At 52.0% G+C, this 15,269-nt stretch overlaps 1 protein-coding gene across 7 annotated transcripts in view; it reads right to left on the bottom strand.

Moving 5' to 3' along the window:
* ASTN1 (astrotactin 1) overlaps positions 1-13,684 on the bottom strand; it is a 70,320-nt gene extending 56,636 nt beyond the window's left edge. For all 7 annotated transcript variants that reach the window (XR_015805555.1, XR_015805556.1, XM_088170352.1 and 4 more), the window contains exon 1: positions 13,378-13,684. Coding sequence is in view for 5 of the 7 variants with exons in the window: in XM_088170352.1 (XP_088026478.1) it covers positions 13,378-13,660 (283 nt within the window). In the remaining 2 variants the exon portion in view is untranslated. The remainder of the gene's footprint in view (positions 1-13,377) is intronic.
* Positions 13,685-15,269: the final 1,585 nt, after the last annotated feature.

Here is a 15,269-nt window from a genome sequence, read left to right as displayed (position 1 = left end):
CAGCCAGCAATTTTCACGGGGAGGCAAAGGACTATTTATATTCATCACAGACTGGCAGGGAAGGTAATGGCTGGCCACTCCAGCCCATCTGCCAGGCACTTAGCAAGACATCAGAGCATATCGTACAGGGGAGGTCAGGCAGTGGTGGTGGGACCAGAGGGGGATGTGGGGGGGATGCTCTACAGTGATGACATGGACTGCACCTCAAGGGTGAATTTCAGCTCACTCCCATACACTCAGCTGTGTAAGTGCTCATTGTGCTGAGGCTGAGAGGTCAGGAAAATCAGATCTTATTTTGGCATTTCTGTGTTCAGCACAGGGAACAAGCACAGCTACTTGTTCCTTATCTCCCTGGGGGGAGAGCCATGACCGTTGGTTTTCTGAGACATGGGATGGCCCACCCAGGGAGTGAAACAGGACCAAAATAACCTCATCTGCTCTCCTATCCACAGCTAGGCCAAAGAAGTGATCCTCTTCTTCCTCCCACCTGCCCTGGAGGGAACCAGGAATGCTGGTCCTGGGGGAAGAGATGGAGAAGGCAGGCATGGGCTGCTGCCAGCTGCAGCCTACTATGATCAATTCTTTGGTGCTTAGGAGCTCTTACATGATTTCAAGCTCCATTTTCAGGTTTGTGGGGAGGCTTTGAAAGAAGAAGAAGGCAGAATGAAAAGAAAGAAAAGAAGTAAGAAAGATGTAGAAGGGGAAATAGTAAACTGTGCATCCTGAATTTATCACTCCTGAAAGAAGAGCTTGTCAAGACGGCCAGAGACCAGCCAGTGCACAGTGATCAATGGTCAATGGGAAGACTTTTGGGTCTAGTAAAGCCTGTTTGAAATTTACAGGGACTGAGTAGAGGCATAAATCTGTCGCTGCCTGATGAAAATGAGGGTAATTAAATTTGCAGGTGGATATAATTGTCATATTGATGCTCTGTGTAAATCGGCAGAGCCACAAAGCACACACTAGGCACAGAGGAGCTCTTTGCCCACCTGCCTGGCCAGGGTGCAGGACACAGCCCTGGGGCACCCACCTCACCCACATGGCTCTGCCCATCATCACAGCCATCACCACAACCTCCTCCTCCTCCACAAGAAACTTTCTCTAATTGCCCCCACAGGCAACAAAAGCAGCAGGACCCCTCACCCATTCCAGTTACTTGCATCCTCATCCTGGCTACTACTAAATCTCCTGCGACTGCAGGAGGGTGAATACAGGACCACAAGCATTGAGAAGCCTGACCATGGACATTGTGGGGGGTTCTTAGCAGCTGCTTTGAAGCTCTGAGCTCAGGTGCAAGTGGGGCACTGACTTGATCTTTTAGCAGTGGTTTTTGGGGTTTTTTTCTATTTATTTTAACCTCTATTATTTTGGGAACTTTGAAGCCTAAGCTGCTCCAAGGCAGCTGCCTTTGTAGAAAGGACAGAAAGTGCAGAGTGGGGATTTGAAAGAGGGAGAGAAATGGTGCTTCACAGCGGGGGTCTGCAACAGCTCCTTCACAGTTTCTCCCACATCCCAACAAACCCACCCTGAGAGGCAGCTGGGGCTCTATGGGAAATCTGGATGCAAAATAACCATGGTGCCTTCCACCTCTCCAACACTGTGAACCAGAGAAACCTCAAAGGCCTTTGGAGACATGCACACAAACGTCCTTCCCCTGTCCCAGTGTCCCAGCGGGACATCCCTGAGTCCCCAGGATGGGTGCAGAGCATCCTCTCCAGCCACCACAGCCCAGCCCAGCTCGGTGCCATGGGGATTCATTTCTTCCTGCCATGCCACCAGGGACAGGAACACGAGGGAAGGCTTTCCTGTCACCTTCACCAGCCAAGGTCCTTCACACATGCACATGGGCCAACTCTGCATCCTGAGCTGAGCACCACATACGCACGGCAACTGGATAATTAAAAATTAAGGAAGAGCTTCTGCATTGCAGTCTGAATTATGTAACACTGCTTCTGGGTTTCAGCACCCATCAGCTTTAGTGCCCTCACACAGTAGCACGACCCTGCCTGTATATACCTGCCTGTCTTTGCAGGTAGGGCTCACAGCCTTGGCAGGGAAAGTGGGAATCCCAACGTCACAACCATAGGCAGAAATTTCCCTTGCATTTGAGTGGGGAAAAAAAAGAAAGGAAAATCTATGCAATTCTCTTGGTCCAGTGCTGAAATTGGAGATGGTCAGAAAAAAGGGGATGGAGTCGGGGTGCTTCAGCCCAGCCAAGCACAAAAGAGTTGCCCTAGCCAGGATATCACTCCCATGATCACGATCAGGGAGTTTCTAAGCAAGGGGCTGCTGTCTCTTACTCCTGCATCACAGAAGCAGGAGCCCATTTTGTGCAAACAAGCAGCACACAAAATCAAATCAAGGTGAGGAATCAGCTGCATTTTCAGTATCTCAAGACCAAAGAGCCCTGCTGGATTCTCAGCACCAGTAACTGCAAACTCCTGCATTTACAGCCATGTCTTTGCCTTAACCCTGCCAGTTCTGGCTGCTGCTGAGTCCAGGGCTCAACAGGCCAGCCTGCCACTTCCTCCTGCTGTTTCCTCCTGGCATCTCCTCCCTTTCTTGGCCAGAAACCCACTGACTACACAGCCACATCTCTTGCAGAGCTGTTTCCAGGACCTGGATGCTGCCACCTGATGTGAAACCAGCCATTAATTCCTGCTGTGATTCACTCCAAAGGTCACTTCACTGGGCTCTGTGTGCAACAGCTTCAAGAAGCCACCGAAGATGCTGTGACTCACATCCACAGCGAGTGGCTCTGCCATCACTGCTCCTAATGCCCCTTGGATTCTCTGTGGCTCCTGCAGTTATTTTCTATCTCCTGGCACTGTGCCTCTCCTCCCTCCTCATGGTCCTTCCTTTCCTGCCCTCCCTCCATTACTGCATCACTGGTAGCTCCTTACTGATGGCACGGTGGTTTCACATCCACAATGCCTTTCATCCCCAACATGTGAAAGCTGGGAAGACCCAGCCTTGAGGTTTAATTATAAGGAGGTCAGACCCATCCCAGGTTGCCCATGTCACTGCCATCCCATGGGGAGATGAGCATCACTTCTCAGGAACCTCTGCATCCCCCACTCAGCCACCAGCCCCAGTTCCTGCAGGAAACCCCTTTCTTCCCGTTTGCCCCCCATGGCTGTGGGGGAATGCTGGGGCTGAGGCTGAGTCCTACCGGGTTAACCAGAGATGTGCCTTACTCTGCAAGCACAAAAAGGTGGAAACATGACAATAAAAGCTGTGGAAGCCAGCCCAAGTCCAAGGTTGACTCCCCTCCTACCATCCATGGAGGGGGCTGAGCTATTTCTCCTGTCCACCTAGTCTGAGCACACCATGACACAGCACATCCAGAAGAGAGCAGCTCCTGCTGAAAAACCAATAAAATTGATTTCCTTTTTCCCTGGAAGGATGTTTCAGGAAGTGCCTTGCTTGCAGATGCTTGGACACACATCTCAGGCCACTGAAGATGCACCTTGACATGAGCTGGGATGAGATCCTTGCAGCTCCTAGCTCATGGACCAGCAGAGACATTTATAATTCCCCCCACCCCCAGATTGTCAGACTATACATGTCATGCCTGCAAACTCCTGGCTTCCCTCCTTGGCCAACAGGAAAGCCAGCAACTCCACAGCAGCATGACAGCTCTCAAGGCCCCCTCACTGCTCCTCTCCAGAGATCTCCCAAAGAGGCAAAAGATAGAGCCCATCTATTTCTGGCTCAACAATTCAGGAAAGGTTGGGAGGTGCAGCACTGGATGGCAGAACAGCTCTGCACCAGCACAACCACCACTGGGAAAGCAGTGCCCAGGGGAGCTTGGGGCCAGCTCAGGGCAGTGTGAGGCACGGCAGTCTCTCCAGTCCAAACAGATTTCCCAGAGGCTGCGGACTCTGGGGACATCATTAGGGGAGCAAATGGGCTGAGAGCAATTGCAGACCCTGCGGCCACTGCTGCTAGCAGAGGCTGGCAAGAAAATCTGGGAGTGGGAAGTCTCCCCTGCCAAGCATCCCCCTTCCCTACCGAAGCCAGCCAGCTCACCTGATCTGCACAGGAGTCTCCCAGCCATGCTGCTGCCCTTCTTGCAGGAGAAAGGGCACTGCCTCCTCCTGCCACCTTCACAAGGACAAGCCCCTCCAGCCCATGCTGAGCCACCCATTCTCACACTGGAGTTGCAATCTGTGGTGCTTTCCCATATCCTCACCTGTCTGGCAGTGCCCTGAACTCTCCACTCACCCCATCCCCTCCCAAACATTCCATGCATGGATCTAGAAAGGGTCTTTTAATCCTTAAGCCACCTCTTCTAAAAAACTACCCCGCTTCTTCCTCTGTGTTGGAGCAACTTCATGAGAGGAGGGCGTTTGGTGGCGGCGGGGCAGTGGCACCGGGAAGTTCCGGGTGCCTGCCAGCCCGGGAAACCGGTTCCCATCACCGTACCCTCGGTCTCTCACTCTCCTTGGGATGCTAAATTAATTGCCTTGTCTCCTGGAGCTTTTAGCCGGAGCAATAAAAGAAAAAGGGGGGTTGTCAAAACCCATAATAAGGTCCACAGTTCCTCTGAGCTACAAGGGCTGCTTTAAATTTTGGGGGTTTTTCTCTTTTTTTTCATTTGAAGGAGGTTTCCATGGTAACTGTCTCCCATCACACAAGAGCCTGTCCCGGGGATATTTCGAGGTTGTTAATATCTGCCTTCCCAGGCAGCCACTGTGTTGTGACAGTGACATCACAGCTGGGGTTTTTTTTTAGCAGGGAGGAGGGCAGGGGTGCAGGATGGAGGAAAAGGAGGTGCCGCTCCCAAAAAACAAGGTCAAGATCCTGCCTGTACACATCAGACAGGTCTCCATCCCAAAGGGCTCTGGCAGACAGGCTATGGTTTTCCTTGGACCACTGACCTGATTTGGGAAGCACTCGTAAGGCAATACAGCCCTCACCAGGCCAAGCAGATGTGACATGTTCAACTAAGAGTACTGGCACCTTCTGCCACCTTCTCTGCCCTTTGTCCAACCCTTAGGAAGAAATTCTTCCCCATGAGTGGGAGGGTGCAGAGGCCTTGGAACAGGGTGCCCAGAGAAGCTGTGGCTGCCCCTGGATCCCTGGAAGTGTCCAAGACCAGGCTAGACAGAGCTTGGAGCAGCCTGGGATAGTGGAAGGTGTCCCTGCCCATGGCAGGGGATGGAACAAGATGAGCATTAAGGTCCCTTCCAACCCAAACCATTCTATGGTTCTGGGAGTCTCCAATTTCTTTCCTCCACCAGGTAAGTTTTCAGCTGGGTCAGCTCCTTGCAGGAGAAAAGCCAGCACTCTGCATTCCCCAAGCTGCTTGCTCTGCTCTGCTCATTAGTCATCCTAATTACTGACATGCATCAGAGCTGGCCAGAAAAGAGGCTGTGTCCCCTCTCATGTTGGGGCTGTGGACACCAAACTTCTGTGACCCATGAACCACCACCAGCTAGAGGGTCCCTCAAGGATCCCTTACTTCCCTTTGATTATAACTGTTTTAAAAAGTCCCTGCCCACTTCCCAATGGATCTCAGGCTCTGCAGGCAGGAACCATGGAGGAATAGGCTCAGACCCCTTCCTCAGCCCATCACCAGCAAACGAGACCCCAAAGCAAAGCAAAGTGTGGGGTCATCTTAACCATATCCCACACCAGGCTTTAAATAGCCCAGCACCAGGTGAGCATCCATCCCAAGGACCCCATGTTGCAGGGCAGGAAAACAGGATCAGAAATACCAACACAGCCCACGGGAGCAGGGCACGCTCTCCTCTGGGTGATTTCTCAGCAAAAAGCTGCAGTGGGACAGCCAGAACCTGGCAATCAAAAATCTTCCCTAGACAAATCACCCAGCTGCTGTTTGGGGTGAGCCACCAGCCACAGCTGCAGAGATGCCAGAGCCCAGCAATTTGGAAGTAAAAGGACAACCAGTCTTAAATGACAGAGCTGTCATCATCCAGGCACTGCCTCAATCCCACCAGGCAAAAATTCCTTCATTTGAAGGATCACTCGGCAGCAAGGCTCTAAGAGAGATGATTGCAGTCTCCGTTTAGCTGGCTAAGCAGCCATGAAAAAAATAAAACACAATAGAATATAAAATTAAACAGAATGAAACAAAATAGAATAAAATAGAATAAAATAGAATAAAATAGAATAGAATAGAATAGAATAAAATAAAATAAAATAAAATAAAATAAAATAAAATAAAATAAAATAAAATAAAATAAAATAAAATAAAATAAAATAAAATAAAATAAAATAAAATAAAATATGGGGTGCAGCCCACGAGCAAATGTCATTGGCACATGGAGAGGAGGGCAGAAGTGAGACAGTGGCATCAAGGCATCAGTATGGCTTCCCAAAGGTCCCCTCCAGCAGTGGAACCACAGCCAATTCCAGGGGTGTAAAACCTATCAGAAATCTTTGGGGGTGTTTGAGGAGTGCCCAAATGAGCAGCCCAGCAGCCAAAACTGGGACAGGTCTCAGGGCAGGAACAGGACCAAGCCTGAGCGTCCCTGCCTGGACATGAGTTATTTAGGAAGGGAGACAAAAGATGGGGCCAGGAGACCCGCAGCCTCCTTGGCTGAGTGCTGCTTCCCTGCCCACCCTGCCAGACCCTGACACCCCCCCTGGAAAGGCCAAGCAGCCCCACATCCCACTCCCCCCACTGCTTTCTGGGTCAGCGAGATCCCCTCCCAGCCCTGCTGCTGCTGGAGCCAGCTGGATGCACGGTTGCTGTGGCAACGGGTTCCTAGAGACAAAATCCTTATTTCTTACTTTTTTTTCCCTTTGGTTAAGGGAAAAAAATATACAAGAGGCCCTGTATATCCCCCATGTCACTGAAACAACCGTGCCCAGCAAGAGAGTGGGTCTGCAATGGGCATAGCATGGGGACAAGGTGTCTGTGAGGATGGGGATGTGTATACTGTGCCTCCCTCCTGAGCCCCCATCAGCCCCAGTTTGGCCACAGGGGACTCCCTGCTCCTCCCTGGGAGGCTGACAGCTCTCCTGCAGCATTTTCCACCCCACCACGAGGTTTTAAGGGTTGTCTCTACTCATAGCTGAGGTTGGTGCTGGGCTCCATTGCCTGGAAGAGGAAGTGTTACCAGGCAAGAGGTGTTCCCAGTGCCTTAGTGGCACTGAGCAGGTCACCTCACTCCAGTCTCTGGACTCAGCTGGAAAAGGAATGTGGTTATGCCGTGTGGCCAAGAGGAGGGGCTTGAATGAGATCCCACCAGTAGTTTTCACCCAATTACTAGATGAGCTATTAGATACTGCTATTAGATGAGCACGTCCTGCCTCACTAGGTGCTCCAGGGCAGGGTCAGGGTAGGACGAGTCCCCACGATAGATTCTTCTCTGCTTTGCTGGAAACTCTGGAAGCCCTCAAGCCTTGGGGACAAACATCTCACACAGCAGACCAGACACCCAGCAGTACTCTGGGTGCTACAACAATGTTCCACCACCAGCAGCAGCCACTCCAGGAACATGTAGCAAGAACGTGGCGCTCCTGGATTTTCAGTAGGCATGCATCTCAAATTCATGGGAACAGCAGTTCAGACCCCAGCCAGGTGGTCAGCTGCTGGCAGCAGGAAGGAATTCAGTGAATCCCACTGCCAGGATGGGTGTTGCTAAGGGACAGGAGGGCAGCTGAGATGGGGTGTTTTGGGTTCCCTTCCCCACCACAGCTCCTGGCACCTCCCCAGGCGAATCCCCCGGCTGCCCTCCAAGCCACCCAGCAGGAAGATGACAGCAGCTGTCCCCTCGCCGGGCCTGCCAGAGCACAGATCACACCGGCGGGTTTCAGAGCATGTGACAGTGTCCAGGATCAAAGCCAAGTTCAATTAATGGCTCACAATCTTATTAGAGAAATTATTTCAGGATCTTGAGTAAAAGTCCGATATATCCACTCCATTCCATTAGTCAGGCTCATTTAGTAATTCAATCAATCTAAGCAAGGCAATTGAGCTCCCCTGGTATAATTTAACTTGGTTATTCTCTAGGTACTTCAGAATTTCTTAATATTTGCTTCATTATTTCACCATTACACCTATTCCCAAGTGCAAGGTTCACACTGTGGGCCCCATGGTGGAGTCAGCCTGGCTGCAGCCCTCTGCCATGCTCTGCTCTCATGAGATAGTGACATATGATGGGAAGGGGGCCTCTGGTGGTGATGCCCCTGGGAATTAAGTCAAGCCAGGCAATGGCACCTCAACACCCCAAGAACTGCTTCCCACCACGAAGAGCTGGGACTAAAGAGCTGCCCTGTGTGCCAACAGCTTTGAGACCCACAGCCAGCATCCAGATTCAGGTGAGAGGGACAAAACTCAATAGGATGCTCTTCTCACTTGCCATGGAACTGGAAAAAAGTATGGGATAATGCAATCCTGCAGCCCCTTGGCTCCTGCTTCCCACCTTGAGGGCCTTTTAGGAGCTGGGGATAGGAGACAGAGTGGAAGGACACAGTCTCCAGCAGTCCTCAGCTGCAGGGAGATATGTGGGAAGAGGATGAGAGCTGACAGGTGTCACATCTGGCCAGAGCCAGGGCAGGCGGGCATTCCAGTGGCCGTCACCCCGATTAGCAGCAGGCACATCCCACCCTGATCTGTCTCACATCCCTGCAATTCCCCCTCCCTCTCCACTATCCTGCTATTAACCCGGGGAAGTCAGGCCCAGACCCTCCAGAAGTAGAGCCAAGAGCTTAGCTAGGATTTAAAAAAAAAAAATTGATTAGATATTTCGGGGAGATATTCAAGAGCGGTTAAGTATGCCCAACTCATTGGTGCCTTTGAAAAATCTCACCCCTCTAAAAAATTAGAATTGATTTTGTATTTAAAAAGGAATCTATTTAATTTAAAAGTAAGATAATTTGAAATCATGACAGCTTGTATTAAGGCTGGAGTTCATGATAATCTATTAAAGTCATTGAAGTTAAGAACCATCTCCCATCCTCTGCTGCTGAGACTCCTGAGAGGGCAGTGGGGAGTGGGAAGTCGGGAGATGAAGGGCTGCACTGCCCTATTTCAGAGCACACCAACTGGGCTGGAAACCTGGAGAGGCAGAAGCAGCTCCTTCAGCTCCTCCATACTCAGGAGAAAAAAAAAACAGCATGCAAAAAAAACATCCAGTATTTCAAGATCTTGAAATATCTGGCACCCAGAAAGCATGAGTTCAACCCATCAGCTCCGCTTTCTCATTTCTCAAGTCGATTTTACACTCAAAAAGGTGTTTCAAGACTTTACTTTTCAAACATTTATTGCATTACAGAGAAGGCAAAGGAGTCAAAGACATCGTCTTTGGTGCAGTTTTTAATTGCATCACAAATCTCCGTTGAGCCCAAGGGGCTAAAGGAAGCCAGGATGCTCATAAATACCCCTCGTGTTACTTTATAACCTGCAAAGGATGGGGCCCAAAAAAATTAGCAGCCTGCAGGAGTGTGAATCCAGTTAATGACATATCAAATGTGGCTGGATGCTGCCGAGACAAGCAGCGAGGGAGAAGGGGGTGTGAAGGCGAGCGGACAGGGAATATTGAGCTGCAAATTAGCATTTCTTAATGGCCACCAACCAGCAAAACGCTTCCTCCCTTCAGGAAAAAATACAACTAATGCAAGAAACACAAAACGAGATGAAAGGCGACCATTTCAAATGAAGGTTTGCTTGATTTAAAGCAGGATGAAAGCAGGATGAAAGCAGGTGATTTTAAATGCAGGCAGCCCGGTGCACAGCAAGTGGCCCCATCCTGGCTCCCACACCCTCGGCACTTCCTGAAAACTCAAGAGGTGGGGAAAAACCCTACAGTAACATGGGGAGATGGTGTTGGAGTCCCTCTGGGGATAAACATATGAACCAACGTGGGGTTTATTGGTGAGAGCCCTGAGCTGCTCCTGACCAAACACAGGCAGTGAGGCAGCACGTGTGCAAGAAGGCAGCCAGCGCAATTAAAACTCACTCCACTCATGAGCAAGAAGAGCTGTAAAGTAGGGGAAAGTCTTGTCCAAGCATCTCGCCTCCTCCTAGAACAGAAGTCATAACCCCACAGACAGCCCATCTGCTTTTGGAGGAGCAGAGGCATAGACACCAGGTCCCCATGTTTGGGAGATCTGAGCACCAACACACCCACAGCTGCCTCTGGCACCAGGATGGACACAGCAGGGAGGGTGAGACCCAGAAAAGGTGCATGGAAAGCAGGCAGCAAGCACTGCCTCACCCCCTTGCGTAAAGATAAATATAGAGCTCATCATTAATTCTTGTTACCAGAGCTTCCCATCAGAGGTTTTCAGGGGTCAGGAATCACAGCCATTTTTGGCATCCCCAGTCCAACAACTCCACCCAGCACTTCAGCTTTAACAAGCAGCGAACGTGGCTCTCCAAAGACCCCAGCACATCTTCAGTTCGGAGAAAAATCCATACATCCATCAGTGGCATGCCTTGTTTGGCCACTGTGGCAGGGAGGTGTCACCAAGGCAGGGGAACCACACATTCCAGTGTCCATGAAAATTAGCCAAGTCCAAAGGCCTTTGAATTATTTAGGAGGAATTTGAGGGGGGCACCAGGACCAGAGGCAGATGATACCCCACCATCCTTGGGCTCCCTGATCCAGACCCTTTCCCAGCTTCTCCCCTCACTCATCCCCCCTACTGTAGCCACCTACCTGCATGTTTGCAACCTCTTTGAGGGGAAACTGAGGCATGGAAAGACCTTCCCCACCCCGCATAGGGAGCTGATCGAGAGCCCACATGGCAGAGCCAAGCTGCCAATGCCATGAGCCTCTGTGAAGCACTTCATGGTGCTTCCAGCCCAAACCCCGGCCCTTTGTGATCAGGGGCAACACCTGGGTCTGGACCAAGTCTGTCAACCAGAGTGGGAGCTCACCTTCCCTTGAGAACCCCTTCCCTGTGCACAAGCACTAGATCTGAAAACTACCAGTGCAGAAGAAGCAGCTGCCCAGCTCCCACTGGGTCAGACACTAAACCAGACCAGCCACCATCCCCTACTCCAAGACATTATTTATTACACATTCAAACTCAGCAAGGCGGGTGCAGTTAACAGGTCTGGTGTTTGCCAGGGATCGTGCAAGCAGCACTGTGTGAAGCCACATTTCTGGAAAGATGCTCAAATACACCCTCCAGTCCCCACACGAGAGCTTGTGAAAACACAAAAAGCCACTCACACCACCTCCAGGCATCAACCTGGCACAGCCATGTCCCCAGCAAGTGTGCAGTGACAGCGCTGATGCTCTTGGGTTTTTTGGGCTGGGGAACCTCCAGATCCAGAGGTTGAAGCCTCTGAATTACCAAGTCTGGGTCTTGCAAGACTTCTGTGCATTTCAGAGCTTCTGCCATGCAAAAGCAGTGTCCAGGCTAATAGTGGTGGTAGTAGTAGTAATAATAACAATAATAATAATAATAATAATAAACCAACACCACCACATGGTAAAGCAGCACAAAACAGTAACACCCACAGGTGGCAAAGCAGCCATGCCAGCTTCAAGGCAAGGAGAGAGGAAGATGTAACATGGCATTTACCAGAAGCCACAACCTGGCAAACAGAGGGCCTACAAGGTGCCCCTTCTTGCCAGCCCAGCCCCAGCATTCCAGGCAGGAAGACTTGAACTGAGATCACTTCTGTGTCTTCACAACCCAAACCCCTGCATGCTGGGGGCTGGCACAGCACCATTGCATGGTCATGGTTTTGGGGGATCAGTATCCCAAGCAGTAATACCCCACAGAGCCTGGCCAGGACATCAGGGTGCACTGGCACAGGGCTTGTCATCCTTACACTTGTCTGACAGCAGAGAGTAGAAGGAGGCAAAAGCAAACCCCAGGCAGGTATTATCAGTGCAGTCGGGGCTGCGAGGGCAGACAGCTTCTTTCCTGCACTGCGCAGCGTGTGGTACCTCATGGATTTGAAAAATCCCTGAGGAAAACCCTACAGTATAGGCTGGGGTCATGCCCAGGAACCTCCTCCCGATCCACACCCAGGTGCTCCCTGCTGGCAGCACCCGAGGTCCCAGGGCCCATTGGGGTCTGACTCCACAAGATCAGGTCCGAGGGGGCCAAGGGACAAGCACTCGGGTGGCCTTTGGAGCATCAAGGTGCTGGGGACTGACGGCCATGCCTGCGTCCCCCCGCATCCGCAGCGCTGCTGCCTTGTTGCCACAGCAACGCTCTCAGGCCTCCGCTGCAGCATCCCTCAGCACCAGGCTTGGACCAGGAGACAGGGACACACCACAGCCTGCTGCCCCTCCCCACACAGCCCGTGGACTCCAGCAAAACACCCCTGGCTGTTCCCACATACCCTCCCCATGTCATCAGCAGTCCCACACCTGCCTCTGCCTTTCTCCTGGGAGAAGGGGAATACCCATACAGCAGCCAGTGCTGCCCCAAGCCCCACCAGCAACCAGAACTGTTTAGCATGGACGAGTCCACAGGCCATGGAAGTGATGAACTGCTGGGAAAAAAACCCAGTCTGGGGTCACCCCTGTACACAAGGGTGGTACTGTGGGATAGTGTCACATCAAGCAACACACCAGTACTTCATTTTTGGGCCAACATCCAAACAAGGGTGGCATTTAAAAAACTTCATGGGACACCCAAGGTGCAGGTAGAGAAGCAACAGATGGACAAGGCTCACAAGAGGTGACACAGCCTCTGTGGGACTGCTAAGGAAAGTGATGGTGGCATTTGCCCAGGGCAGGATGTTATGTGTGGGCAAAGAACTGATGTTCTGCACCAATGTCACCAAAAATGAAACACCTCAGTGACTTGTTCCAGGTGGTGAGGAGGGAAGAAAGTCCCTGCACACAAGGAGTGGAGGCCTCGCTCTGCATAAACAAAGGAGCAAATTGTTGGCTTTTTTTGGTGGAAGAAAACTTAAGGAGCCCATGAGACAAGGGCAGATAAGCCTCACCCAGCGGATGAAGAACAGGTGGGAACCACTCAGACCATGTGAACAGGCCAGAGCCCAAAACCTGGGGGCGGAAACACTGGAGGCAGCACTCACAGGCAGGATGGGATATACTGGGCAGTGGAGTATTTTTCCATCAGGCTGCAGGAAAGGTGACTCTCTGCTCAGGGGCAGACAAAGCAGAAACCCTCACGTCCAGCCAGGCACGCTGGGAGCAGACTGTGGGCCTCCTGCCAGCCGGTGGCCATTGATCGAGCCAGGGACGAGCCCCGTGGATGGCAACTTGGGCATGCATCGAGCACCCCAGGCCTGCAGTATCTCCAGCCGTGATGCTGCAGTGCTGAACCAGCCCCGGGGCTGCGATGCTGCAGCGGGTGTACCAGCCCCGGGGCCGAGCAGCCGCAGGGCGCCCGCCCGCCGGTGCGCTAGGGAGGAGCCCCGCCGCCGGGGATGCTCGGGGCCCCGCCGCGCTCCCGCAGGCTCACCCAGCACGAAGTAGGGCAGCTCCGTGTTCTCCAGGTCATCCACCACCACCATCTCGCCGGGGAAATCGTTGCGGACCGAGAAGAGCAGCTTGGGCTCGGCGGCCGAGGGGCCGTGCATGATGCTGAGGTCGTTCTCCCGCAGGAAGGGCAGCGCAGACACCGTGATGCTCTTCAGCTTGCACTCCAGCTCCTTGGCCGCCGCCTCCGCCGCCGCCTCGGCGGGGCCGCTGCCCGCGGCCAGGCAGCAGCCGGCCAGCAGCGAGCACAGCCCGGCCAAAGCCATCTTGGAGCCCCGCGCCGCGCTCCCGGAGCCGGGCGGGAGGCGGTGGCGAGGGGCGGGGACCGCGGACCGGCGCCTCCCCGTGCGGCGCGGCTCGGCACGGCTCGGTTTCCCCGGGCCCCCGCCTCTCCCTTCCTCCTCTTCCCCCGTGTTCCCCCCCATCCCTGGGAAATGGGGAGAAGTGCGGAGCGATGCGGTGGCGGGAGGGATGCGGGACTACTCGGCCTCCTTCTGCACTGAGAATAGCGTGCACGTACCACCCCCCTGCCTAGGATAAATTACAGAACTCCAAAATCCCAGACTTCAAAAATCCCCGGGGAAATCCCAGACTTCCAAAAATCCACGAGGTGTCATGGAACCCAAAGCCCCAGAAGAAGTCACTGACCTCAAAAATCCCAGAAAAAGTCACAGACCTCCAAATTCCCCAAGCCCATATTAAATTTTTATCATATATATGTGCGTGTGTGTATACATAGATAGATATTTTAAAAATATATATACATATTTATGCGTGTGTATATATATCTTTATATGGAGTATAAGGACAATCCCAAACCTGCTGGCTTTGGATTTTTTTTGCCAGATCTGGATGGTTTTTATTTTCACCCTCTTTAAGTGAGAACAAAGCAGTACTTGACAGCTTGTCTGACAGCCACACCTTCCTGCAGACACCTGTGGTCCCCATCGAAGCCAAAATCTTCTGACAGAAAATGTTCACTTCTTCCACTGTGGGGGAAATGCCCAATCCTCGTCCCATCAGGAATACACGGCCGTGGTCTGCTGGTGTGGTTTTCCCCCGGGACTCTCCTCATGGCAGACAGCTCTGGAACAAGGTGTGGAAGCATCACAGAGCTCCCGTGCCACAGCTTCACACCATCTCCTCATGGGTACATAGTCCCATCCCACCTGGCACCTTCAAAGAAAACCACACACAGCAGATACTTTAGATTTTTTTTGTATTTTTCTTTTGCAGAGCTCTCCACCTCCCCTTGTGAGGGTTTTCCTGAATTCCTCCTCCCTCATGTGTGCCATCTGTGAAGCTTAACACGCCCCATGGTCAGCATCGAGGGGGGACGGCACTGTGCCCCACACACCCCCAGCAGTGGGTGCTTTTCCCCAGACTGATCTGTATTTTTAACCCTCTGAATTTTTAACTTCCATTACACTTTGGGCAGCAAGAACTATGCTCACCAGAAATTACCCATTTTCAACAACCAGAGTGAAGCAATACTGAACTAAACCAGTGGGGATGTAGTAGGGTGTGTTTCAGCAGTGCTGTCTCCCTCCAGCACCAACTGGCTCAGGATCCGGAGAAAGAGCAAAAAGATGGGGAAATCCCATTGGATGATCTCCACAAGGCCCTTCCACTGCTCTTCTTTCACCACAAACCCATTAAAAGGAACTTTTTCATTCTGAAAAATATATCTTTTTAAAAGGTGCAATTGCATTATTTAGAGGGTGTCTCCAACAAGGTTCTTTCCACGCTACCATTCGGAAACGGGATGCACTCCCAGGAGCAGTACCCCGGGAATGAATGAACTGGAATGAACTACGCCTGAAGAGGACCAGGGAAGGGGTTTGGTGGGAGGTGTGGAGAACACAGATGGATAAA

Source organism: Sturnus vulgaris, chromosome 9 (genome assembly GCF_052056855.1).
Source record: "Sturnus vulgaris isolate bStuVul1 chromosome 9, bStuVul1.hap1, whole genome shotgun sequence".
Classification (NCBI taxonomy): domain Eukaryota; kingdom Metazoa; phylum Chordata; class Aves; order Passeriformes; family Sturnidae; genus Sturnus; species Sturnus vulgaris.
The sequence above is the reverse complement of the archived record's forward strand: the minus strand, read 5'-3'. Positions and strand labels throughout refer to the sequence as shown.